Consider the following 27,766-nt stretch of genomic DNA (forward strand, 5'->3'; position numbering starts at 1 on the left):
GGGCTAATAAAGAGGACACCACCCTGCCCCTTTTACAGGGGCCGTACGCCTGCGGTGTGTGACGGTGTCTTTACTTTTGAAACTTGCCTAGTAAAAAGGGTGATGTCAGTGTGAAGGCATCCGGATAAAGACGGAGAGAGAGGGAGAGGAAAGAGACTGGATGAAAGAGAATATAAGGGAAACCTTTTTATGTCGCACTTTCACAAGTCACTCTTTCAGCCACTGTGTATGTCGCTCTCTGTGCGTGTGCGTGAGTTCACATCGTAACAGCTTTGTCATTTGCAATCACAGCCGCAGCCAGCCAACTCCTCAAGTGACGGCAATATATGCTGTGGTCAGTTAAGGCGAGGAACACATTTGAACGGCCTGGAGGCAGCGTAGCGGCAGTGGCAGGCCTATTTAGTCAAAAGCACTGAGTGAGAACATTTCACTTGCATGTGTGTGCGTGCAAAAGCCACTCAAATACAGAGGGCATCAAGTGACATGGCAAAGTGTGCTCACGTGGGGTCATGTGATTAGCTTTTTAGCCCCTGTGATTGGACAACAGCTGCGATGTGAATGGCAGGACACGAGGGTCTTACAGTGCCAGGAGAAACACACGCAAGCATGCAGACACATATCCACATGCACACACACAGACACACACACACCAAAGTAATCCAGAGTGTGTAAATAGAGCCTGACTACAACTGCTCTGGGCATGTCTCAGTTTCTCCAGTGGGCTATAATCACTGCACTTAAGAGAGGGGGTCCTTTGAGACTCTGCTCAGCTGTTGAGGGACACTGCTGTCCTGCAAAATGAACTTAATTAATTAAAGGGTTGGTTAACCAAAAACATACCACAAAAATCCCTCATTGGTCCATAAAGATGTTTGGGTGTATCTGCACAAGTTTTAGAATAACAGGTTGTCAAACAACAGACACCTAAGCATCCATGACACTGTTTTCCAATTTTGTGGTTAACCCCCCAAAAAAGAGTGGCTGAAAAGATCATTTGACACTTAAAATAAACACATGGGACATATACACATTAAAGCACCAGGTCTAATGATCCTAATAATCACAACCCCAATAAAGCCCAAGTTAGATCAATGAATGGCTAAATAAAGCCTACGCTTCTCACCACCCTGTCAAAGAATGCCTGCTTTCCACAGTTTTTCCATGTTTCTGAATCTTATTTATTTCCAACTGTGCTGGGATAACTACAGTGATTCCAGAACATGATAGGTCTGTGGGGCTACTGAAGTCCTGGCATTAATGAGAAGACGGTTTGTGCAGCAAACTAAACTTGTCTTCTCTTATTTGCTCTAGTTGCAGCATACTTTGTCTCTTGGTGTTTGGCATTCATTTTACCCATGGATGGTTCAGCCATCCAGTTGAAACTGAGGCTGGGTGTATTCAAATGTAGAGGGGGTTGGGGTGTGGGGATAGAGATGGAGCAAAAAGAAAACAGGTAGGTGTTTGCTCGTCTGTCTGCTGGGTTTCATCAGTTCTACCATTCTCCTTTATCACCACAATGCATGAGCGCATACACATAGAAGCTACACGGTCCCTCCTGCACACACACACACACGCACACATGCACACACATGCTTACACAAAACGGTGAATAGCAGTGAGAGACAAGTGGACAAGCAGAGTATTCTTCCTCCTATTCAGAGCAGGCCGTTAGAGACCGGCTGTTGCCCACAGCAACAACACTTTGCCGCGGATACGTACTGAATGTAAACATTCTTCGTCTCTCGCTCTCTCATTGGCCAAGAACAAAACCTGATTATTGCAGCGACAGAGACAGACAGACGGAGAAAGAGAGCAGAGAGTTGTAACAAAGTTTTCCGCTGCTCCCTCTGAGAGTTTGCTCTCTCAAAGACTCAATCGAACATCAGTTGTTTGTTTGGCTAGCCACTGCGGCGCCTCACAAAATAAACTGGCCTCACACCACCACCCTGACACAGACTAGCTATTTTGTGATGAACGCACAAAGTGAGAATGGCAGAGGGGGGTACGGGCTCTCGACAGACTTGTTAAAACATCAAAATCACGACTGCTATTAAAGTCGCTTTGGTGGAGGCCCTTTATTTGTGCTTGTCAGTCATGAATCGAGGAGAGAATGAATGAACCTGGGCTTCATGCTGAAGGAGGGGTGTAGCTAAATACTGCAAGATGTATTATCCTTAATGTGGAAATATTTTTCAGATTTTTATTGTGGACATTTATACTTTGTAGCGATGACAGGCAAATAACCACAAGCAATGGAAAGTTGTGAATATAACTACTCTCAAGTTTGAGGCGAGCAGTTGAGGCAACTACCAGAAGGAGCAAAGAAAACACATGATGGATTCATGTGCAATCAGTGTGATTGCAATAAGCACTAGAGATCGACTGTCAGCTACAAAGCAATGGGAAGCTGATAATTTAATTCACATGTGAGGGGAGTTTTAGTCCTTAGGTTTAGTCTTAAAATAAGTTGGATATGTACAGTCATCACAGGGAACTGTGCTGTCCCCTCTTCTCTTCACCCTGTACACCTCTGACTTCTGCTACAACTCTGAATTATGCCACATTCAGAAGTTTGCAGACGACACGGCCATCATGGGGTGTATCTGGGATGATCAGGAAGAGGAGTACAGAAGTCTGGTGAGGAACTTTGTCGCATGGAGTCACACAAACCACCTGCAACTCAACACCTCAAAGACTAAGGAACTGGTTGTGGACTTCGGGAGGTCTAGAGCAGGTCCACTGCCGGTTCAGATAGAGGGGGAGGAGGTGGAGGTGGTCAACAAGTACAAGTACCTCGGGCTGTGGGTGGACAATAAACTGGACTGGTCATGCAACACAGAGCACCTGTATAAAAAAGCCCAAAGCCGACTGTACTTCCTCAGGAGGCTGAGGTCTTTTAACATCTGCAGGAAGCTCCTGAGGATGTTTTACCAGTCGGTGGTTGCTGGAGTACTTTTCTATGCTGTGGTGTGCTGGGGGAGCAGCACAGCAAAGAAGGACTCATCCAGGCTGGAGAAACTGATCAGGAGGGCTAGCTCTGTGGTCGGCATGAAGCTGGACACTCTGGTGACAGTGGCAGAGAAAAGGACATTAAAGAAACTGATGGACATCATGGACAATGCTGGGCATCCTCTGCACACGGCCATAAACAATCAGAAGAGTCTGTTCAGTGACAGGTTGCTTCTCCCAAAGACAAGAACTAACAGACTTAAAAACTCCTTTGTCCCACACGCCATCAGACTGTTTAACTCCTCTCTGGAGGGGAGAGGGAGGGGAAACAGGAGGACAAAGGAGGGGGGAACAACTAAGCTGTAGTGCCTCTTCACCTCACTGTGCAATACCTTTTGTGCAATACTTTTGTAAATAGTCAACAGTGCAATAGACTCAATACTTGAAATGTGCAATTCACTTGTATTTTTATTTTTATTCCTATTTATTATATTTATCCCCTTCGTATATTTTATTTATATTGTCTCTGTATTTATATATATGTGTGTGTGTGTGTGTGTGTGTGTGTGTGTGTGTGTGTGTGTGTGTGTGTGTGTGTATTATATATATATATATATATATATATAATATTCTGTAACTCTGTAACTTCTGTCGGTGCTGTGCTTTTTTGGAAATCGAATTTCCCAGAGGAACCCACCCGAGGGATTAATAAAGTTCTATCTAATCTAATCTAATCCAATAATAAAGTTTTCTCAGGACTCTATGCATTCCTGTGAAACTAAGTGCACCCCACGATCCAATAGCTATAAAACCACTTTCAGCAGCAATAACTTAAAGTAATCACTCCAGTACGACTTTATCAGTCTCTCACATTATTGTGGATGAGGTTTGGTCTCTCTTTGTTTACAAGGTTGCTTCAGTTCATTGAGGATTGGGCATTCATTCGTGCGCAGCTCTCTCAAGGTACCACGGTGTTTCTATCAGGTTGAGGTCTGGATTTTGACAAGGCCATTACAACACCTGAAATCTTTTCTTTTTTAGTCGTTCTGTTGTTTGGGATCATTGTCCTTTTGCATGACCTCATTTAGGCCGCCAAACCTAAGCTGTTGAACAGATGGCCTCACATTTGACTCCAGGATAGGTTTGTATACAGAGAAGGTCCTGTTGCTGAAAAACAAACCCAAATAATTACCCCTCCACCACTGTGTTTGGTTGGTATGAGGCGTTTGTGTTCATATGTTTTTGTTTTCCATCACTTTGGTCTTATCCCAGAAGTCTTGTGGTTTGTTCAGATGCAATTTTGTGAAGTTAAACTGTGCTGCCATGCTCTTTTTTGGAGATAAAATGCTTTCTCCTGGCAAACCTTCCAGACAAGCCACACTTGCTCAGTTTTTTTCTGATTTTACTGTCATAAACTTTAAAATTTTAAATGCCAACTGAGATGTAGCTCTTGCATTTTTGGAGCTTCCTTAAACAAGGGGTGAATTTGCTGAGACATCCACAAGACCGTGGCATTTTATTTATACACGCTTGAATGCTCAAGACCAACGAACTTCTGCTTTTATTGAGGTGCCCACACTTGCTGCTGATCAGTTAAAGTGCATTTGATTAGCAGGACCTGGCTGCTACTTGCACTCTTAATTTCTATGGAAGCAGTAAGAGTGTGCTTTGTTTTTCACAGTTTGTCAGGACTGCATAGAGTCCTGTAAAAACGTTCTTTTTCATGACCGTACAGATCCTCCAGCTACACCGTTCTCCAACACTAGTTTTGTCTTCACTAATGCAAGTGTTGCAAGGCAACAGTTTTTGTGATTTGGAGCTATTTCAATAAAATGTAATTGAAATTGAGTTAAAAAGGAGAAATCAGTATAGTTTAAGAATTATTTTAATTGTATGAACTCAATTCAATATCCCTCCCTCACCTTGGTACGCCTTGATGTGTCCAGCAATCAGGTACTTGAGTTCGAAACTGTAAGATCGCATCTTCTGCTGTGTTTCACTGCGAACAGCTGCCATGTAGCTGTCCTCCATCTTACTGGTACAGCAGCTGGGCCCAGGGTGGACACACACTCGGAGAGACTCATCTGAAAGACAAAGGAATTATATACCTTAAAAAAAAAGGCCTGGATACCAGGTCCAGGGCTTATTAGGTCACAGAAAATCGTTCAACACTCGACCTACTATACTACTTCAGCAGTTTGCAAATTTCTTATTGTTCATATAAATATGAACATATGTGAAAGACAGAGAATGATTTGGGGCTTAGCTCAGGAACTTTCTGCTACTAACTAAAGGTCTATATTTTGTCCACATTTTATCATCAACAAACTTTATTAGCCAGTCGATTAGTAAATCCAATCGGTTATTTAGAATTTAAAAGCATGTGGTGCACAGAACTTTGTGACCTCAAAAATGCTTTTCACAACGGGCCTGGTGGGAGGTGACATGATGACATGAGCAGCGAGTGAAACTTCACCACTCACACCAATGTTTGTGCATTTGTGTGTGTGTGTGTGAGTGTGTGTATGCATGTGCGTGTGTGTGTGACTAGGAGCAGTCTAACTTTGACAGACTACTGTAAACCAAGCTGTCAAGCAGCTGACTGAGATCAAGGGCTAGAGAGAGATGAGGGGAATGGACTGTATGCAGCGCACAAACACGCTCACACACAAATAACAAAACAGTGCCAAACCTTGGGTCATTCACAGGCTGATAATAGAAGAATTTTGGTAGTGTTGCATTCAGGGTTTGCTTTTTGAACAGCAGGTAAGTTTGAAGCTGCATGCATCCAGTATTGATCTCTTTCACCTTTGCAACAAGATTTGAAACTGCCCCAACAAATAACCACACCAGAACGGACTGAGCAGGCATGATTCAGCAAACCGTGCTGACTTATGTTCTAGTCGTAATACAAGGTCTGCTTGTTGATAAATTTTCAGCGCTTTGAGCTGCACTGCACTCACCTGTAGATGCAGTTTAGTGTCACACAGATCAAAAGGTGGAACCTTCACAAATTTGCAGTAAGTGGATCTTTATGCTGTTTTAAGCTCTTTTTAAAATGCATTATTTTCAAATTGAACTATGGGCGTTTAAGGGCAAATACTTTTAGTGGACAGTTCAGCTGAAATTTGAAGTTTAGGATGTGGAAGCAAAGATCACTGACAAGCCTGGTCGGTTGTGCCTTCATGCTGGCACATGTGACTGACATCTTCCTCAAGCTAATCTATTCAGGGTCACACCAGATCACTGAACAAGAAGAAGAAGCACCTTTGCACAGACATTTTCTGCAAAATACCTATAAATAGTAATTACTGTGTTATTAACCAGTGGTAACCAGCAAGTAACACTTTCATAGTAAAGACAAGTACAGCTTTTAGGTGAGGCTTATAAATGGTCAAAGCATAAGTTAATATGTCTATAACAATGTTGATTGCCAGATCACACTTTGCGTTTTCTTGGAGAAATCTTAGTGACGAAGATAGCACACATGGGAATGTCATAAAATGTGAATGGTATAATACGCGTGCGCGGACACACACACACACACACACACACACACAAGAATTTAAAAGGGAATTTATATTTAGAAAACAAATAGGTGATGCAAGTCCTCCCGAGAGGACTTTATTCATTTATTCATTTCTCAGCAAACTTTCATTTCTCTCTCACATTAAAGGGTTGTCTACAGAGATGATCCTCCCTATTTAAAATGCGGCCCCTCATAGTGGTCATAACCATTTTGGCTAAGTTTTATTCACGCTGTATTCACGTGTTCAATCATAAGTCTAACAGCAATAAAACAGCCAATCAATGTTAGGCTGTATCAAGACAGATTACTTAATTATTAGGTTCTTTCCACTGATGCATGCAGGCAAACAAAGCTCTGCTCTGGCCTCATTTATAAAAAGCTGGAAAAGTTTTTATATATCATGTCTTTCTAAATTAAAGTATAATATTTTAATAAATCCAAGTAAAGTTTGCTAAATATAATAGTTCCAAAGGGATTGACTGACTGACCTGGTCCCGGTCTGTCTGGCACCAGCTCCACCGGGCCTATTTGGCGCATCATGTAGGCTGTCTTCACCTCATGACAGCTGTCTGCATCGGCTGATCTACCGCCAGCCTCCGGTAGAAGAACAAAACACAGCAAAATTACCCAAAACAAGTCCACGTTTTGAAAGGCTGCACGGAACATCGCAACATGTCAGAGGGAAGTTAGAAAATCTGGACGGTTATTATGAATTCCTGAAAGTCGCACCGTGCAGTGTGACCAGAAACTTCATCTGCAGCCACTAAGTCTGTCTGCAGCCCAGTGTCAGGCTCAGCGCCCTCCTCCCGCTCGTCGACTCCCTCTCTCGCTTTACTTCAATTACTTAATTACTGGCATGAGCGGCCCAATGCTTCCAAACATTGTTTCTGTGGTTGCCATAAAGCACTTAAGGAAAAAGCCACTTTAACTTGGCGTGCTTTAACGGAATAATTAGTTTTTAAAAAGTTTTCTCACATTTTGCTCATTTCCAGGGTCCACTTGCTTTTTTATTACTTTTTAAAATTTTATTTATTTTTTATTGTGGTTATATGTGGCACATTGCACAGCTGGCGTTTCTATAAATAAGATGCATTCAATTCAATGAATTTCTGAGAGCAGTCGAATGAAGTGAAGAAGAAAATGGGATTTAAAAGTAGAGCATGGGCGCCACCTGCTGAGAACTTTGGGTCTAACAGCCGAAAAAGGCTCTGATTAAAGCAGATATTGAGCTATCTGACAATTGCATAAACTATACATAGAAAATATATACTGTATCCCGTCAGCTTACATTCTCTGTAATACAGGACTTGGTATTAAGCAATGCCATTCAGATGTCTCATTTTTTTCTGTCATTCAGCTCCATATCTTGATCGGTGAAAAAAATGGTCTAAAAAAAACTCGCTGTACACTTCACACGTGTTACTGCTAATTTTACTAGGAAAAATCAACCGTCGACTCTGAAGAGGCTAACATTACTGCTTTTAACAGTTTTAATTTGTATTTTGACTAAATGAAGAGGGAAACCTTTAATCTTAAGTTTCCTGAATATATGTTAAATTCTTGTTATAGTTTCTTTCCGTTTTACTAGTGTGACGACTAATCTTTTAAGAAACAAACGGCAAGAAGGGAAAAAGCATTCAAAAACGACGAAAAAACAGTGCCCCGTGTGAGGCTCGAACTCACGACCTTCAGATTATGAGACTGACGCGCTGCCTACTGCGCCAACGAGGCCACATGAGAAGCTGCGATACCAAAACATACAAAAGAATCACAATCAGCCCTAGTTTCACAATTTATTTAAAAGGTTGAGATTCGAGTAGATGTATACACACGTCTACGGTAAAGGATAACCAGTACTACATGTCGTATTAGAAGTAACCTTGCATTGTCCTACATTTATTTTGACAACTGTAGGTTGTGGCTGTGTTAGCGAGCCAACTTGTAACTGTATATGGCTAAAGTCTCTTAATGTATCTGATAAGGACATTTTTATTCATGACATGTAATTAATTGTACAGCCATTACAATTTCTAATTATAACTTTAAAATGTTACCACCCTCGCCCAGTCCCTTATTATTAACTGTAATAGCAGTACTACTATTATTTCTAATGCCAACGTGTCGTAGTGTTTCGTACGCTCATTTTAACCTTAACAATTGTCTTTCCTATGGACCCTAAACGCATCACGATAGTTGCTACGGCCCCTTTAAATCCAATCTCCCGCGTTCCAAGTTAAGCGGAAATAGAAATCCTTCTTTTCTCTATTTAAGCGCGCCAACAAAGGCTGTCCTATAGGGTCTGTCTGTACTTTATTCGCGGAATAACAGACCGTTGTTTATTGTCCTTTTCCGGCGTCTTTACTGCCTTTCTGAAGATATGCCAGAGGAAACGTCCGTCGCGTCGAGCTCTGAGAGGTACGAGTCGTTTGTCATTTTTCACTCAGGTCCACAATAACGTATGCAGGGAAAACACAGCTTGCTAGCCCTTAGCTGAATTACGCGGAGAACGTCGGCAAACCTTGATGATAGGTGTTGGATATAAGCTATTTTAACGATATCTCCAGAAAGTGATACTCTACAAAAAAAACAACTGCGTGCTTAGCAGTACTTCACGGCAGCTGCACACGTTGATAACATAACTCTGCCCTCATACTGTTAAGCTAGTTGGCTAACAACTGCACGATGCTAACAGCAATGAGGCGTAGCTATCTTCGGGCATTTACTGAGTAGTGAAAGTTTGGAGCGTGGACTCTGTACTTCAGAATCAGGTAACTTGCATAAGCATTGACTGAACTTAAGTTTAAACTATTGCAGTGCAGAGGAGAAGCCATGCTCATCGACAGCTGCTGCAGCAGGCAGGTGAGTATCCAGTTTAATGGCAAATTGTTCCGCAACTGTTAGTCACTTAGTCTAACAGTTAGTCAGTATAACTAACGCGAGTTTTCTGTTCCTTTTGTAGCTCAGTTGAAGTTCTGGAGGAGGCAAAGAAACTGATTGGCACAGGGAAAAGGCATCTGGTGATGGGGGATGTTGTTTCTGCTGTCAATGTTTTCCAGGAGGCCTGTAGCATGCTGTGAGTAAGACTTGATGTGAAACACTAGTGCTGTCACTGTACAGTTAGAAATTGAAACTTGATTATGGATTTTTCTTTTCCCGCTGAAATGGATAGATTTCTGTAATATATTTTTCCAAATGGAGTAAAGTATTTTAATGTATTATTTCAAAGGATTAAATTTTACTTTAGCTTCATAACTACCTCACTACATTGGATTACAATTTTATTTAATAAAAAAAACAAACAAAACAACAAATACATTTCTCCATCTAGGGCTGAAAAATATGGGGACACTGCAGATGAGTGTGGCGAGGCCTTCTTCCTTTGTGGGAAATCTCTGTTGGAACTTGCTAGGTTTGTCAAATTTCTTATCTTAAACATACTCCCTAAAAGCTGCACCTGTGAAAATAATACTTTAAAAAAAATTATTTAAAACTTTTTTTTTGTTGTTGTTGACACAGCATTATTTCAAAGGAATAATGTTTGCTTCTTAGCCTACAAGAACTGTTCATAGTGACAGCTTTTGGACACGAATTCTATTGGTTCCTTCATGAACTGCACCTATTTTTGACTTCAGCAATATTGTCTATGTTGGGTTGTTTTGTTTTTCATATAAATAGGATGGAGAACAGTGTCCTTGGCAATGCCCTGGAGGGAGTCCCAGAAGAATCAGAGGAAGAGGAGCAGCCCAGCAGCTCAAATGTTGAGAGTCCAGACAACCTTGATGGTCAGTATTTAGGTGCTGCAGATTTTTTTTTTTTTTAAGCGCACAGATAATTTTAGCATGTGTAGTAAGATTATATGTAATGAAAGATGGGACCTAAAACTGCCTTTGTTTACATTTAGTACTAGATTTCCAGTTACTGGGCTTTTTAAATTTTTTTAGACTTTATTTTACATATCAGTGTCTTACTACAATCCCTTCTGCCAGAAAAGCGCTCTGGCGAAATCGTCAGTAGAATCAGCTTGGTTATTTATAAATCATTATCTGAAAGATCAAGTTATATGTGCCACTCTGGTGCAGAAAAAACAAGAGATGAGCTGCGACAGCAGGTATGTGACGCAATGGCAGAGAAGGAAAAGGCTGAGGATCCACATTCTCCTGTGACTGGGGATGAGAAGAGCTTATCTCAGGAAACTGAGATGGATGGAGTTTCTTCTGTGAAAAGTGTGCGGGAAGGATCACTTGGAAAAGAAACTGAGATTGAACAGAAGGCTGACAGTTCAGAAGAGCAGACTGGCAATGGGACTGGGGTGAAACCAGTGAGAGGATGTGATGAGGACAAAGAGGAAACGGAGGGTAGTAGAGCTTGAGTCAAAGAGCACCTTCTGGTGTGTGGATGGGTGCACAGTTGATATTTAAACGGTCCACTTCAGCAGGTGTCGCAGTGGTGAAGGGTGGAAATGCAGGCACAAATCTGTGGTGCACGTTTCTGACTTTAATACATGAGGCGATGTTTAGAACTTGTATAATTTTGCTTCAACAGATGATGATGACGACGACGATGATGATGATGACGACGATGCTGATGGAGAGAAAAATGGACAAGATAAGGCGAGTTCCTATAGAACTGTGCAATGAAGTAAATAATTTGCAAGCAGTGTAGCTACGTGTTTCTTTACTATGACATTATGATCACAAAGATCTTAATTCTTCTGGATTTTAACTTAAGAATTGAAAAACATTTTCCTACAAATGCAGATATCAGGTGCCTGAAGTAGTTTGTACTGTAAATGTCTGCTGAATAGTCATGATTGGGTGTTAGTGGCTATTGACCAACACAGCTCCCGCCCTCCTTTCAGGAAGAAGAGGAAGTTGGGAATTTGCAGTTGGCATGGGAAATGCTAGAAGTAGCTAAAGTCATCTACAAAAGGTATGGAATGATTTGGTTAAATGTGTATGAACATTTGCGCTTGCATGGTTAAATGGGTGGTTAGACTGCATTGACTGTTATGTGACAGCCTGAGGCCAGCTTACAATTTTAAAGCTACTTCTGCACAGAAAGGAAAGCACAGAGGATCAGCTAATGGCAGCCCAGGCATATCTGAAACTTGGAGAAGTCAGTGCTGAATCAGGTATGCTGCTGCTCCTGCAAGATGTAGACTTACTGCCCTTACAGTCTCCAATGCCCAAATCTCACTGCTTGTCACTCCCACCCATAGGTAACTATCCTCAGGCACTTGATGACTTCCAGGAGTGTCTTGCCCTGCAGCTGAAATACTTGCCTCCCCACATTCGTCTGTTGGCTGAGACCCACTACCATGTTGCTACTACGCTCTGCTATATGGATCAGTACAGCCAGGCCATCCAGCACTACAACAGCTCCATAAAGGTCATTGAGACCCGTTTGGGTAAGAATTTACTCCTCCCCTCAACTGAATATTTTATTTTTTGCACTTAATATATGAAATCCAAATAATGATTGTGATTTGTAGGTATGAATAGCACTGCATCTCTTTGGGAGAGGACACGACACCCACTGAACACCAAAACATAAACGGTCCCAGAAGGCTGTAATTGTGTTGTCTTCCATGTTGTGACTTTCTGATCTGGTTGTTGGTACAGCCATGCTGCAGGAGGTGATCGATGCAGCCGAAGGCGCAGATGGAGCAGCAGAGGAGAAAACTGAGCTGGATGAGCTAAAGCTGCTTTTGCCTGACATCCGGGAAAAAGTGGAGGATGCCAAGGAAAGCCAGAAAACAGCCAGTGCTGCCTCACAGGCCATCCAGCAGACACTAGTGGGTACACAGGATGGTGAAATTTGCACCTGGGTTTACTAGTTCAGTAGTCTTGAATTGTATTTGGCTCTCCTCTTTCAGGGTGGTGCATCAACTTCATCAGCATTCCTTTGTGAAAATGGCAGCACTTCATCGGCAGCTTTTGCAACAACCAGTCAGGTAAGGGTACTGTATGGTGCCACATGCTAAATAAAGCATTTTGCCACCTGTGTTACTTATTTGGTGGGATTCAAACTTGTGTATTCTAGGTTCCAGTTAAAACTGAGAGTTCCTCATCTTCCAAAGCGGTCTCTGACATCTCTCACCTCGTCAGGAAAAAGGTGAGGCTCTCTAATATGTCTCCCACCCCCCTTTGGCTTCTTCTCAGTGAAGAGGAAAAATGGACTTTGCTTTTTCTCATGCCAATCATTTAATCTGTGAAGGAATAAACCTTCAGCGTGGAATTGTACTGGGTTCAATCAGTGCATTGAAGCTGTGGCATGTGCTGCTTGTCTTTGTTGTGAGGTCTGTCTTTGCTGGTTGCAGTTGTAAAATTCATTTTTAGATTTTTCTGCAGATCAGTGGCAAGCCTGTGTGGTGTGGCTCCTAACCAGAGCTGTGTGCGCATGTAGATGGGACTTTATGCTTGAAATTAAGCTTTGATTTGGTGTGGCTTGTGTGCATGGTTCATTAAGTTATTATTTTCCTAATGACTGGTAATGGATCACTTCAATTTCGGTTTGTGTACAGAAGCCTTCAGTCTTCTCTTCCTCCCTGTCCTGGTTTTGTTTCTGCACAGAGGAAACCAGAGGACGAGAGCCCAGTAAAGGACACTGATGCTAAACAAGCGAAACAGGAAGCCACAGTTAATGGCAGCGGTGACTCTAGTGCCAGCAACGGCAATGGAGTCCAGGAGGGGAAATCGCAGGAGGCGAGTGATAGGCTTATCTCTTACCTTCTGAAGCAGGATTGCCCTGTGATACTACTGCTGTAGCTGGCTGGTGGCCAGGAGTCCATACCTAAATGTGGTTTCTGGTGGAACAAGAAGACTCCTTAGTTTCATAAAGGTTAAAACTGGACGCATGCGAGAACTTGGAGTGGGTCCTTAATTGAGTTGTAGTGAAGGAGGTTTTCTCGGTCTTTGAATGATTTATCCACTTAAACTACACAGCATCAATCTTGCTGTAGCTGAAGGCAATTTTTGAAAAAGTAAAATTCATGCTTTCTGTGAAAGTTTACCAAATGGAACAAGTGAATATCTGACAAACCTGCAGGTTTAAAATTCTTCACTCATTTGTCGCCTCTTATGTTAACATTCACTAATTGCAGTGTTTGGTTTGTTTTGTTTTTGTTTTTTTCCTTCTAGTCTGGCACCCAGTCTGCATCTGTCGAGTCCCCGGCGTGACAGTCTTCACCTCTTTACTGAGCTCAGAAACCAGCACGTCATGCCTGTCCAGCCCCTATACACCTTTCAGCACTCTTGTTTCTGTAAATAAGATCCATTTTCATAGATTTGTCTGTCAAGTTTTTGTATACTTGTAGTAAAAATAAAGAATCTGCAGATGTAACTATGCAATATTGATTTCTTCAGTCCATTGATGTCACACCTGTAGTCCCTTCCAATTATTTCACATGAAACCATCTATGCACTTATGAGCAGATGTCCAAAACAACTTTTGGACTGTATAAATTATGTAAAGAACCATTTTCACAGAATCTTTCACCACCCTACATATTATTGGAAGGCCTCCCTATGAGAGTAAAGTAAGAGACAGAAGTTGAATCAATGCAGATAAGAAGGGGTGCTTTCTGTATGGCCATGTCTTTCAGCTCCTGACTGGCCTGGTATGTTAGGTGAAGGACTGTGGCATCAAATTCAAACATGAAGAGCCATCCTAACCTATAAAAACTGCATATTTATATTTTGCCACTGCTGCAATTATTAGGCATTTCCACACTGCATGTCTCTGCTATTGACCAAATACACCAAATGTGCTCCATGTTTTTGTTTTTTTCACCTTAAGTTTATAAGGAGACAAATGATGAGTTGAAGTATTACTTGCTTCACCATGTACCTAAACAAAGAGTCTGCAACTTGAAACTGAGGACTGAACACTTAATGAATATATGCTACTGCTTTTTAGCTGGGCAATACTTATTGGCACAAACTGTGCACTGGCACCCTCTAGTGGCTGCTGTGGAGCTTTGCGGACAGACAGGACTGTTTATTAATGATTCCAAATTGGAGTGAAACTGTTCTTACGAGTAAAAGAAACATGCTATTTTCAAGATTAATTTGGGACATGTATAATCAGCACCCATTAATAGCAATCTGTGCCAGGTGCTGGATGCAGTTTCCTGAAATTTGAGTACCCCTGCAGGTGTGCAAGTCTTAACATTTTATCTTTACACATGAATTAAACTCAGGACGAGTTACTGTTTTAATCATATTTCTTTTTAGATAAACACCAACGGCCCGATTGTTCTTGGCTCATCTGAAGCCTGCTGAAGTGCTCTACAGGTTATATTCAGTCATTAAAAAAACTACAAGTCTCAGAGCATTACAAAAACAACAAATCATGATTTGTGATGGCTTATGATGGCAACATATAATATGCTCTTTGGGTACCAAACAGAGTTTATGAATTCTCGTCACAGAAAATCACCAGCAATAAAGTGAAGTTTAGTACTTAAAACTGTCCTGAATGACACATCTTTGTCTTTTGGATCTTTTAGAAATCTTAACTGAAACGGGTGTATAAATGGAGTTCTTTTTGCTGAAGCGGAGATAGAGGAGGTGGCATCCTGGGCTTGCGAGTTTCTTTCCTTTTTTTCCTTCTCTCGGTCTTGGCCTGCAAACTGGCAACCTGATGAAGCTTGACCCTTTAAATCAACACAAGCTCGGTCTCAGTCATTGGAGCTGTAGAACACACGGACACAAGGTGGCTGTAACTAAGCAAGATATGTATTTCTGTGACTAATTTCAGCAGCACTTTTATCACTCTAATCATGTCCCTGTAGCACTAAAATATCTTAACAGTGTGGCTCTTTGTCCAGTCCTGTAGTTTCAAAACATTCCCTCGAGTTGATATAATCATGCTAACACCTGGTACTTGGTAATTCCCTTCCAAAAACTGGCACATAACACTGCAGTAAATATTAAGGAAAGTGCATGTATTTTGCTCTGTACCTCAAAGAACTACCCAAGAACAGATTTTGCAGAATTGTATTGCAAAAACCGCTCCACCTCCATGGCAATGCTTTTTCTTTTTGGCTCACTGGATCCCGCAACCTAAACCAATATCTCAGTTATATTCTTTGTTGCCTCTATACGCAACTCTAATTTATCCCTGTTTTTGGGGTGTTAGAACTAATCACAGGAAACAAATGTTGGACCAGAATCTGATCTCCATAAACTTCAAAGAGTAAATCACTTTTTAGAGTGGAAAAATCAAGCTGAGTAAACTTCATTGAGGCTTCACTGAGCACAGCTGTGTTGACAGAGGGTTACACAGTGATGAGCACTACATATTTTCTCTTCGTGATCACTCTGATTCTTAGTCTTCTTTCTGGCCATGGCGGTGGCAGCTGCTTGCTGGTGGTGGTTGATTTCTCTCCAGGCTTTGGGTGTTTGCCTGCAGATCAATCATCTGTACCACAGTGGCTGGATCTGACCTGCCTGCTGCGGGGCTCTGCAGCACAAACATGGTTTAACCTCATAAAAAGAAAGCTAATTCATATTCACACGTTTTGTTTTGTTTTTAAAGCAAGAGAAATGGAGGAAAATGGTTTCCACAGAAGAATTTTAGGTGTCATGATGCATGTTTTTATGCTGGAGGGTAATTGGTCGATTGGCAGATGCAGAGTCCTCTTGCACACTCAAAAAACAAAACAAGAACAAAAGCACTGTAACAGATCATTGAAATTAGACAATGCTGTGCCATTTATCAAAGGTTTCCCAGCCAGAATCCACCCTACTAAATTTAATTTAGACTACCACAGACACCACAATGAGGGACTACCCCCTAATGAAATACATAATTGATGCTTTGACTCATCCAGTAGCTAGAAAAAATATTCTAGCTACAAAGAATATGCCTCTTGTGTGAAAAATACAATATGAGCAGTGAGTTATGTTTGAATACCGTGAATATGTCCCTGCTCAGACTAACACATATCAAGTAAATTTTGTTACCAGCTGAAATGCTGTAGATTTCATCCCAGTCCATCACTTTGTGTTATCTATCACCTTATTAACATCTATATTATCTATCATTTATCATCAATGGGAAATAATTAAATACATTTAAATTTTTTGTTTTGTTTTTCTTTCAGTATTTTAAAGAAAAAACGATTAAATAAGTTGCTGGAAAGATACCCTGTTACCCCAAGTGCTGACAGTCAGGTGCTTGATTAGCACCACCTGTGAGCATCGACCCTGCTACAGCGATCAGTAGGTGAGTGCTCCAAGCATGTAACATTTGACTGATCTGGATAAGGTTCATGTCATAAACCAACTTCAAGCTGGTGTTCTGCAAAACCAAGTTGGAGTTGCGATCTGGAACCAACTTCACACAGCCAATCTCTGGTCCCATATGGAGCAACGTTATCTTCAGTGATGAGTCCACATTCTGTCTATGCTAGTTGGATGTTAGGGTCACAGTGTGGAGAAGACGCAGAGACTGCTATGCTGATTGCCGCAGCTTCTGGCGTGAGGCAGCTTTACTGTAAAAAACAAGGCTTGTCATCATTGGGGACTCTGCAACCAACGGCAATCCCATATCTCCACAACCTGGAACCAAATGCTGTTCTCCATGAGTGGGATTTATCAGAGACTACCGCCAGTTTTTGGGAGTGAGAGGACAGAGTGGCCAGTCTGCAGTTCTGCCCTCAACCCTTTTGAACCTTTGTGGGATCAGTTTGGATGTGCCGTTTTTGCCGCTCGATCTGATATCCTCGTGTTGGTGTTGTTCCCAGATCATCATGAAAATGTTGTTCCAGGATCAACATTGCAAGTGACCAATCAGAATGTTGTGACGTCATACTTTTGCGACTTCGGGAAAAACCGGCGTAAAACAAAAAACTGTACTTAAACTGCGAGAAACCGCCTCTGTCCGTCGATCAACGGACCCTGACCCTAACCGTAACCCTTTAATAAACAGTAAGCAGAATTGATATTGTCCTTGCAACATTGGAATTTCATAAATGCACGAATGGCTTGGCGCGCAAAAGAATAACGTCACAACAATGTGATTGGTCACTTGCAATGTTGAACCTGGAACAACATTTTCATGATGGTCTGGGAACAACACCAACACGAGGATATCAGATCATCCGTTTTTGCCAGAGCCACACTGGCTGACCTGGCGACAATTGCTGGTCGAAGAATGGGATGACACCAGTATGCGACTGAGCTGATGACCAGCATGAGGAGCAGGTGCCCGGTTGCTGTGGCTCTGTGTGGTTCTTCCACATGCTACTGAGGCCTATGCTTGTTAACTAAATATATACAGTACTTCAATGGCCAATATCTCTATATTTCTTTAATGATACAATTTAATAAACAACACAACAAAGAATAAGCTGTCTGACATTGCCAGAGAGGATCTGGCACGTTTTTCATGGACGCAACCCCCATATTCAACTCTGCTGCTCAACCCACGTTACAAATGTGGCTCCATTTAAGGGGAAATAAACAGGCTTTCCAACAGCAAACGACTCATAGCCAATAAACATTGTTACAAGAAACAATCCATCAAACACAAATTTCCTTTCTTTTTGTGCTAATTTTAGTTTTAAATAGCTCTATAGTTTTTATAACTTTGATTTTCAGATCAATTTATTGACCTTGACAGAGAGGTCAGAGGTCAAATGTGACATGATACTTTAAATCTTTGCATGTTACTTTCTGTATGTTGATAATGTAACGATATAACCAGTCTCGAGCAACTTCTGGTATTTTATTCCTCCACACCATCTCTATACTGCTCCAACTGCTGGTTATGAGCACGTATCACGGCCAGTTGGCGCTCATGGACTGTCGCCATTTCCCTCATCTCCTTCAGTCGCTCACTGTGACCCAGCTGACGCTCGCTCGCCTAAGAACATGTTTAGAAACAGATGGATTTATGCACAGCATTAATTCTTCAGCATCTCTGAGCAGACTGATTAATCTCATTTGTCACCATCATTAAGATGCACTCATGTCTCGTGCCATCTTCATCCAAAGTGACCTTTTACTTGTCTGACACCAAAGGCCCATGGCTTCATTTTTAAAGAGCCTTAACAAACTATAAGAAACACCAGCACTGATAGTATCAACACATACTTCAAAGTGTGTGTGTATTAGCACGTTAAAAGGAAAAAAGGTGTGTAGTATTAGAAAGAGGAGTGCTGCAGGAAACCACTGCTCCTTTTTGACCACTTTGGCAGTTTTTCTTCAGTCAGCATCCTCGGTTTGTGCAACAGAGAGTGAGAGGAGGGAAATCGTTTTGTAATATAGTATAAAACTTCACATACATATTAGCTTTACTCATTTACCCCAGTGTGAATTTGTCTGACTCCCATCAGAAGCAGCTCTCTCAGTGCGTCTTGATTGACATAATGATATTCCAGCATGAATATTTAATCAAAGCCCATAAAGCGCCTGCAGTGCTGGATAAAATGACACAATAAAAATGCTCTTATGCACACAAAATACTGCTGTGATGTCTTTTCCCCCTGATGGAGTCTGACGGATCATCCTTTGAATCTTTTTTCTTTTTTAAAAAAATCTCTTAGATGTTGATAGCTGATGGCATAATAGGTTTGCTTGGGCTGCAGTTCGGTCACCTGATTGGTGGGGTTTTGTGGAGCAGCACCATCTGTCTGACCGGACACTGGTTTGCCTTCTGCTCTCGATGACTTTGGCTCAGCATCAGCATTTCTTCACCTGTTGTTTTTCCTTTGCCGAACTCTCAGCTGCAGACACAAAGATACACAAGCAGCGTCTCCCACGGCATCAGTTTCTACCAATGACACCTAAAATCATTTTAATAGAGTGGTAAAAAGATCCAGCCTTAGACAAAACTCGCTGTTGTCATCCTTATCTTGAGTAGTGACATAGTTGATAAATATTCAGCTGTAGTGCTCAGTTTATCAGCTACGTCTGTAAAACTAATGCAGTCCAACCAGCCCTTCAGTGTCTTTGGAGCTTACACTGTTTGGCTTTGTAGTAAATCTAGAGTAAATCTAGAGAGGCTATAATTAGTGGTAGAGTTGCACAGGGATCCATTATTATCTCAGCTTTTACTAAATGCCAAATGAATGCATTTTAAAAAAATATTAAACAGTAAATAATAACTATTTTATAGATTGCAGTAATTGGAATTTTCCTTCTTATCTGGTGTCCCAGAAGGTATTTTCAGTTTGACTTACTTACCTTGTTGACAGGCATACCTGCACAAAGTCAGGGCTCCTTGTCTGTTTTGGATCCACACTTTGTGCTTTGTCCTTTGTGTCAAAGATGCCCTACCTATCGTAAAAACCTCATAGTATATAGCACATCAATTCAATAGATCACTTCAATGAAGAACTTTGTTGTCAGACTCCAGGGTTACTAGTGGTTACTAGCGTATTTAAAAGTAGACTGGGTGGCAGAGGTTAAGCCATAAGACCCTCTCTACTTTTAAGATTAGGCTTAAAACTTTCCTTTTTTGATAAAGTTTAGAGTTAGGACTGGATCAAGCAACCCTGAACCCTCCCTTAGTTACGCTGCAATAGGCCTAGGCTGCTGGGGGCTTCCCATGTTGCACTGAGTATTTGTTCTTCACTCACCTCTTTTCACTCTCTGCTATTATTAAACTCTGGTTCTCTTCCAATTTTTTTCTTTTGTCCTATCTTCCTTCCTGCACCACAAACTTGTCGCAGCCGCTTCTGCCGGAGGATTTTTCCTGTCAAAAGGGAGTTTTTCCTTCCCACTGTTGCCAAGTGCTCGCTCATAGGGAGTCATCTGATTGCTGGGGTTTTCTCAGTATTATTGTGGGGTCTTTACCATATAAAGCAGTTCGAGATGACTGTTGTTGTGAACTGGTGCTCTATGGTAATATAAATAAACTGAGTTGCAGATTTTTATATTTGTTGGCACTTTAAACATCACATGATTGTGTTTTAAGGGTCTAGTGAATTGCTTTCAAATTAATTATTCATAAATAATGTCATTTTCTATTGTAGCTGAACGTGTAAAAGTACTTTTAGTTCAGCCTCGCTGTGTTTTCTCTTGTAGCCTATCCTTCACAAGAAATCTAGAGAGAAATAGCTACACTATAGGCTTGCATTTGAAACAAACCCCAAACTCTTCTTCTCTATCACTGTTGAACTAACACAATAACTGTTTTCTGTCCATTTGAATAATCATGACTTTTATTTTAATTGTCAGACTGGCTGCTGTTACGTCACCCTTGGAATCTGGCTCCATTGCATTAACAAAAAGGCCTTGACCTCCGCAACTAATTACTGTGCATAGATGTAACATTAATGACTTACCAGATAATGCATGATCTTGACTACATTAAAGTGTTCAGAAACGCCCTTAAGTATTCACCCAACTTATAATTTGTAAACTGCAGTGTAGTGCACTGCTTTACAAAAAAAAGAAAAAACAGAATAAAAGGTCTGGTTTTTAGTACACGACTCTACAAGGGCAGTTTCTATCAGGTCAGCTCCTTTGAGAGATTTTCACAGCTAACGTCTTCACAGAAACCCCTCTGAAAATGTTCAGCTTTAGAGGACAAACCTCTGTGTGCTTCGGCTCAGTCACATACCAGCTGCACACAAATTTTTTCCTCTTTCTATCTCAGCCAAACTCAGCTCAGTTTAAAATGTACTTCCGTCGGTGATCTTGTGTCAAGCAGAGTATTAATTTTAAAGTGCTTGAGTATGAGTTACCATCCTTCTACTTCCCTACATTTTAAGGAAGTATTGCACTTTTTACTCCACTCTTACATTTAGTGCTTATAAAATATATGTATTTTATAAAATTTAAACCACTTTACAGACTAGTCAAAAAAGAGTCAGTACCTTTATTGATTTGTTGACAATTGATCTGGTTTGAAAAGCAGTTAGTGTGATGGTGTTATCTTTGTAACTATTTTACCAACCAAATAATCAACATTTTATACATTTAAAAAAATGTTGCTCAAAATTCTGATAACTCATTAAAAATTCAGTAATACCTCTGGAGTAAAACCATTGTGCATGAGTCAGTGGGACTATTTTTATGCACTGTGTTCTTTAGCCTTTAATATTTAGGTGCACTTACCTGCGTATGTAATGGAGTTTATTCATGCAGTACTTTTAGTTCTAATGACACACCGCTAGACTGACTGATCTGTCAAACAAGTAGTAAATGAACGAGTAGAAAGTAACACTTAGATACTATTTTATTTTCAGTCCAGTGGTGGGGTACTAACTGTGAACTCCTGACCTCAGTCTTAGCACTGCCTAACATGCAGATGACGTGTGAAATAAAAGCTTCTTCTCTTTAGCCTTCAGGATGGTGAACTCTGACCTCTGCTTTAGCCTTGTATCATTTATGAATGAATCAAGCACACAAATCATCATTTTCTTTAAAATGGGGGCATATTTACTTATTGCATTCCATTTTAAACAGAAAAAAAATCTACATGTAAATGTAGAGTTCTAATGTATACATTTGCAACCCTAGCCTTGACCTTTTGACCTTACCGGAAGTACTCCGGAAGTGACTAATCGCATCCGGTGAGAAAAAAAAGGAGGGGTGGTTCCTGGGGGGATGGTTGAGGGATAATTCTGATCAGAGAGGGAGGGGTATGGTTCCTGGGGGGAGGAAAAGTTCAGGGGGGTGACGCAGCAGATTTCTGATGAGTCAGTGGAGATCGGAGCGCATGCTGTATAGAGAGACAGAGCGGCAGTTAGTTTTTCACAGACAGACTCATAGTTTGAATTCTGTTCAAATGTTTCAGTATTATGACAATGATCTTGATAACCATTTTCTCGGTAAAGAGCTATTTCTTTTTTCCTATAGCGGTTTTTATTTTGCTTTCTTATATCATCCTTATTACAAACGCAATAAAATACTACAAAAATTTGCATTTCCTGCGAAAATGCTGTGTGGATGCTGTAAAGCTGAAGCTGTGTGCTGAAACTAGCTGAAAAAGCTGAAAAGTTGCAGAAATTGTAAAGACTTTGCTGAAATACTTAGAAGAAATACAATAACATAGCAGAACTTCTCAGAAATATTGTAACGTAGCAGAAATATGATAACTTCTCAGAAATACAAGAAGTTAGGGGAAAAGTATAAGATAACAGAAATAATATATTTAGCCAAAAATACTTAAACATTATAGAAATACTATGATTTAGAAAAATACTACACCATAGCAGAAATACTGAGATTTAGCAGAAATACTGTGATGTACCACAAACACTGTAATTTATATTATGTTTTTGCACAAATACGATAATCTAGCAGAAAGTCTATCATTTGGCACAAATACTCTGGTTTTGCTCAAATATAAAAACATAGCAGAAACACCATTATATAGCAGTAATGCTATATTTTAAAACAAACAAACAAATAAACACATAATTTAGTAGAAATACTATGATTTAACAGAATAGTAATAACTTAAGTGGAAATATTGGAAAAGTAAAATGACCAGCTGAAAAATGACCAACAATCTAAACTAATTGTTGTTCACTTGTGAAAAGAAAATAAAGAAATAAAAAGAAATTTAAAAAACAAAAACAAGAAAGAAAGAAAGAACAGTCAACAGATACACAGAATTGCAAATATGGAGACATATGGAAACACACATGCACATAGGGACACACACACACAGGATCTATGCCAGTCAACTAGTCTGAATATATTCAATTTGAATCCTACAATGAGATGCTACCAAAAACGGGTCTCTCTCTCTCTGTCACTCTCACACACACACAGCAGGAAGTGAACAGGGGCTGTTAATCCAGTTGTAAAGTCTGACGTCACTAGCCATGTCTGGGCTCAAACTCCGCTGCAGGTCCATATATCAAACGATCACTATGGCAATACTGAGAGTTGAAAAACTGTCTAAAGTCTTTCATCTTTAATAAAATGATCAGCGTTCTGCTCTACCAGGTGTAACAATTGAGTTTAACATCCAGGCATCCATGAAAACGGAATTTATGACATTTAACGGAGTTAGAAGTTAGCAGGAAGTTAGCTCGCTAGCTTATATCTAAATACAATATAGCATGTCCTGATTGCGGGTTTTGGAAACAAATTAAAACGTACAGCTCTGTTATCACTTCCAACATAAATGAAGACAGAAAACTAAACAGCAGTGATGTTTGTAGGGTTACTGAAGTTTGGCTAGCTGGTATATAATGATGTGCTACGTGACCGCTAGCGACACAGCTATGTTAGCATAATATAAACAAGCTAACTTTTTTTCCACTCGATAAAAGTTAACCTGGGTGTTCTCGGTGGTCAGGAACAAATGTAATCGCATGGCAGGATGCTGTAAAAGGACCAAACTTCAGCCAGGAGAACAACTCAGATAATCCATCCACAATACAAGGTTAGTAATTCATATACTGCTGCATGGGCTGGGCTGTAGTTACATCCTAAGGTTTTAGAAACTGAGCTTAAATAAATGATTAGCAGTAATAAAAGCCGAGGGAGGTCAACAGTGATCACTGACTGTTTTAGGAACTTTTTGAGATTAAATAGAAGAAAATACAAAACATTAAACATATTAACAACACAAAAGCCATATTAAACGCAGACTACTTTAGGCCCGGAAGTAGGATTCGTCACGTCATCACTGAACGATCGGATAGTGTTGGCAGCATGTTTCTAGGTCAGTCAAGAGAAGCGAAAACTGCCTCGACTTGCCCTCAAACAACGTCTTGTAACTCTGAATCTATATGGAGCATCGATATCATTATTTCACCGTAAGAGACAGCAGGCTTTGGTGAACTGTCATGGAAATTTTCAGGTCTCTGTTTAAATCCATCAAAAAGATATGACGAGAGAAAAAAGTGCCTCATTTCCAGAGTTTGAAATCTGAAGAAACCTGAGCAAGGGACAAATTTCCTACTCTCAAACAAACGTAATTCATGGCCAAACGGTAATAGTCTTATGTCTTAACTTTGCTTCGTTAAGGAGATATGACGATTTGAAAATGTGTCTCATTAGAGAAGCAGCTGTAGACTTTGTGTTGCTCTGAGATTTGATAAAAATCTGTAACTCCCACAACAATAAAAGCGACATTTTCTGAAAGCCAGCAAAAATACCTACATTTTGATGTATTTTCTGAAAAATCATAAAAATGTGACCAAAAACTTAAACATGGTTTAAATGAAATTGGTAATAGATATGAAAAAGCTGAATTACCCATAAATCAGTGCTGTAATTTGCACTAATAAACCAAACAATTGTTATAACTTTATTTTTCAATTTATATATGTATATATAAATACATAAACAAAAAACTGTACTTTAATCTTAATAACTGGACAGTACTCTGTTTTTGTAACTATACAGGCTATACAGGCTCTTGGTAAATGCATTAAGGAAATTAATGACTGGTTGTGCCACAGTTTTCTCCAGCTAAACAAAAACAAAACTGAAGTAATAGTCTTTGGTGCCAAAGAAAAACGATTACTTGTCACCAGAGAACTTGAATCTATACACCTAAAAACCTCCAACCAGGTGAGAAATTTGGGTGTAGTGATGGATGCAGACCTAAACTTAGAAAAACACAGACAATAACAAAATCAGCTTACTATCACCTCAAAAATATATCAAGAATAAAAGATCTGATGTCTCAACAGGACCTGGAAAAACTAGTCCATGCATTCATCTTTAGCAGGCTTGATTACTGTAACAGCATCTTTACAGGTCTACCTAAAAAATCAGTCAGACAACTACAGCTCATTCAGAACTCTGCTGCTCGAGTCCTCACTAAGACCAAAAAAGTGGACCACATCAGTCCAGCTCTGAGGTCTTTACACTGGCTGCCTGTCCGTCAGAGGATAGACTTTAAAGTTCTGATGCTGGTCTATAAAGCTCTGAATGTTTTAGGACCAAAATACATCAGTGACCTCCTGACCCAGTATGAACCTTCCAGATCCCTCAGGTCATCTGGATCCGGTTTTTTATCAGTTTCCAGAGTCAGAACCAGACACGGAGAAGCTGCATTCAGCTTATGCTCCATATATCTAGAACAAACTCCCAGAAAGCCTCAGATCAGCTGAAACACTCAGTTTATTTAAATCCAGTTGAAGACTCACCTGTAATACCTCTGCATTTGAGTAAAACACCAAATCCACACTTTTAAGCTTAAATTTCAAAACTTACATTTTTACTACTGATTTTATCTACTGTTCTGATTTTATCTACTGTTTTTTTTAATCAATTTTAAATCATGCTTTATATTTGTTTTTAATGTCTCTGTAAAGCACTTTGAATCACCTTGTTGTTGAATTGTGCTATATCAGGGGTCCCCAAACTTTTTCCAGTGAGGGCCACATAACTTTTTCCTTCTCTGATGGGGGGCCAGGGTCAGTTTGTAACAGAAAAAGTGTGACGATCGCAGGTTTGCCAAAAATGTAAACATTTATTGTTTTCCAGAAAGCCACACATAACCAAATATTAATAACCCTTTCCGAGATCAAATAACCCTCTCTGGGTTCTTAACAGAAAAAATTAACTTAGTGTAACGTGCGGTGGAGATGAAGCCAGCCGCGGAGGTGTGCAGGTGGATAGTGAATGAGCAACAGCTTCTGACTTTCCAAAAAGTACTCATTTATTTACAATATCAAAAATAAAAGTGCTACCTCTACCACACATTACTAAAGAGCACACTAGTCCGCGTACACACGGGAGCATCCATTACAGGAGGAGTGCGAAGAAGAACAAAAAGGGGGTGACACCAGTCGTGAGACAGGAGGCGCCGCCATGTGGTGATTCACTGCATTACAATAGCAACAGTTACATTAGGAAATACTTAATAATACTATTTATGACATCAATAAATAATCAAATAACCCTCTCTGGGTTCTTCACAGAAAGAAAGTTTCTGTTGTGCCGTGCACAATCTTACGCTTCAGTTGTCAGAGCAGAATCTCTTAAATGACTCATATGAGCAGTCTCTCAAACTTCTTGTGTTCTTTCCTTATAATCCAGTTTTGTAGGTTCCAGTAGGGTAGCCTAGTAGACACCACTGTTTGCTCTTTCTCACCAACTTCTCTCTGAAAACCACAAAGCAAGCAGGCTGAGAAACCGAACTAAGTGATACAGCACCTACACAGCACAAAACATTTTCACAAGCTTTTTTCAATGGTTGTGGAAGTGGACCGCGGCGACGAGCATGAGCAACCCATGCAGATCGGTCGCTCCCAAATTTCCCCAGAGGAGAGAGCACGCAGATGGAGGTCTGGTGAGTGCTTTTACTGCAGCCGCAAGGGCCATCTCGCCAAGCTCTGTCCTGCACGGCCAAAAGACCTCGCCCGCCGGTAGAAAGGAGGATACGGGTGGGCGAGGTCTCCTTTTCACATTCTCCTCCACGCTTCATGCTAGCCGCTAAAGTGACTGTCCACTCTGCCTCTCACTCCCTTCAGGCGCTGATTGACTCTGGGGCAGAGCAGAGCTTCATGGATGCTTCCCTGGCTCTTAAACATAAGATTTACACACAAGCATTGCCCCACTCGTTGCAGGTCACCGCTTTAAATGGTCAGCGTCTCCCCGACATAACCCACGTTACAGAACCCGTGTCCCTAACTCTGTCTGGGAATCACACTGAACTGTTGCAGTTTTATGTCTTTGAAGCTCCTCTCACGCCCCTAGTGCTAGGATTTCCGTGGTTACGCCAGCATACAGTGGGGCAAAAAAGTATTTAGTCAGCCACCGATTGTGCAAGTTCCCCCACTTAAAATGATGACAGAGGTCAGTAATTTGCACCAGAGGTACACTTCAACTGTGAGAGACAGAATGTGAAAAAAAAATCCATGAATTCACATGGTAGGATTTGTAAAGAATTTATTCGTAAATCAGGGTGGAAAATAAGTATTTGGTCACCTCAAACAAGGAAGATCTCTGGCTCTCACAGACCTGTAACGTCTTCTGTAAGAAGCTTTTCTGTCCCCCACTCGTTACCTGTATGAATGGCACCTGTTTGAACTCATCATCTGTATAAAAGACACCTGTCCACAGCCTCAAACAGTCAGACTCCAAACTCCGCCATGGCCAAGACCAAAGAGCTTTCGAAGGACACCAGGAAAAGTATTGTAGACCTGCACCAGACTGGGAAGAGTGAATCTACAATAGGCAAGCAGCTTGGTGTGAAAAAACCAACTGTGTGAGCAATCATCAGAAAATGGAAGACATACAAGACCACTGATAATCTCCCTCGATCTGGGGCTCCACGCAAGATCTCATCCCGTGGGGTCAAAATGATCATGAGAACGGTGAGCAAAGATCCCAGAACCACACGGGGGGACCTGGTGAA

The 27,766-nt window shown here is 40.8% G+C and overlaps 2 protein-coding genes and 1 non-coding gene across 6 annotated transcripts in view; 1 reads left to right on the forward strand and 2 right to left on the reverse strand.

Annotated features, from left to right (window-relative positions):
• The window catches only part of LOC147309620 (glypican-5-like), a 66,111-nt gene extending 58,624 nt beyond the window's left edge, over positions 1-7,487 (reverse strand). For 2 of the 3 annotated variants that reach the window (XM_086269203.1, XM_086269202.1), the window contains exons 1-2: positions 6,967-7,486; positions 4,872-5,033 (exon numbers count right to left, since the gene is read on the reverse strand). In XM_086269203.1, the coding sequence (XP_086125329.1) occupies positions 4,872-5,033; positions 6,967-7,144 (340 nt within the window). In that variant the 5' untranslated portion in view covers positions 7,145-7,486. Of the gene's footprint in view, positions 1-4,871; positions 5,034-6,966 lie in introns of all 3 variants that reach the window. The other variant, XM_086269204.1, reaches the window with a different exon arrangement.
• Positions 7,488-8,136: 649 nt separating this feature from the next.
• On the reverse strand, positions 8,137-8,209 carry trnam-cau (transfer RNA methionine (anticodon CAU)). Its single transcript has one exon. It is a non-coding gene; the product is annotated as a tRNA-Met (tRNA).
• A 471-nt stretch (positions 8,210-8,680) lies between these two features.
• LOC147309623 (histone-binding protein N1/N2-like) lies at positions 8,681-13,819 on the forward strand. Of its 2 annotated transcripts, XM_086269733.1 has the most exons (15): positions 8,681-8,893; positions 9,293-9,337; positions 9,438-9,551; positions 9,807-9,887; positions 10,154-10,260; positions 10,558-10,833; positions 11,021-11,088; positions 11,337-11,407; positions 11,536-11,609; positions 11,697-11,885; positions 12,100-12,272; positions 12,354-12,431; positions 12,521-12,592; positions 13,051-13,182; positions 13,618-13,819. In XM_086269733.1, the coding sequence occupies exons 1-15, from the start codon at positions 8,856-8,858 to the stop codon at positions 13,654-13,656; spliced, it is 1,557 nt and encodes a 518-aa protein (XP_086125859.1). In that variant the 5' UTR covers positions 8,681-8,855; the 3' UTR covers positions 13,657-13,819. The 2 variants fall into 2 exon arrangements, with proteins under 2 accessions (XP_086125859.1, XP_086125860.1); XM_086269734.1 differs by lacking the exon at positions 10,558-10,833 and having other exon boundaries at positions 8,683-8,893.
• Positions 13,820-27,766: the final 13,947 nt, after the last annotated feature.

Source organism: Aulonocara sp. 'chitande type north' Nkhata Bay, linkage group LG17 (assembly GCF_057382095.1).
Source record: "Aulonocara sp. 'chitande type north' Nkhata Bay isolate Kocher_YH1m ecotype deep benthic linkage group LG17, A_spYH_male_GT1.1, whole genome shotgun sequence".
In the NCBI taxonomy this organism is placed as follows: domain Eukaryota; kingdom Metazoa; phylum Chordata; class Actinopteri; order Cichliformes; family Cichlidae; genus Aulonocara; species Aulonocara sp. 'chitande type north' Nkhata Bay.

Bases quoted from the DNA above. Each gene is read 5' to 3' on its own strand.
- LOC147309623 (XM_086269733.1), top strand. From the start codon at position 8,856: ATGCCAGAGGAAACGTCCGTCGCGTCGAGCTCTGAGAG. The intron at 9,338-9,437 runs GTGAGTATCCAG...TTCCTTTTGTAG, and splicing joins ACAGCTGCTGCAGCAGGCAG to CTCAGTTGAAGTTCTGGAGG. The intron at 10,834-11,020 runs GTAGTAGAGCTT...TTGCTTCAACAG, and splicing joins GGACAAAGAGGAAACGGAGG to ATGATGATGACGACGACGAT.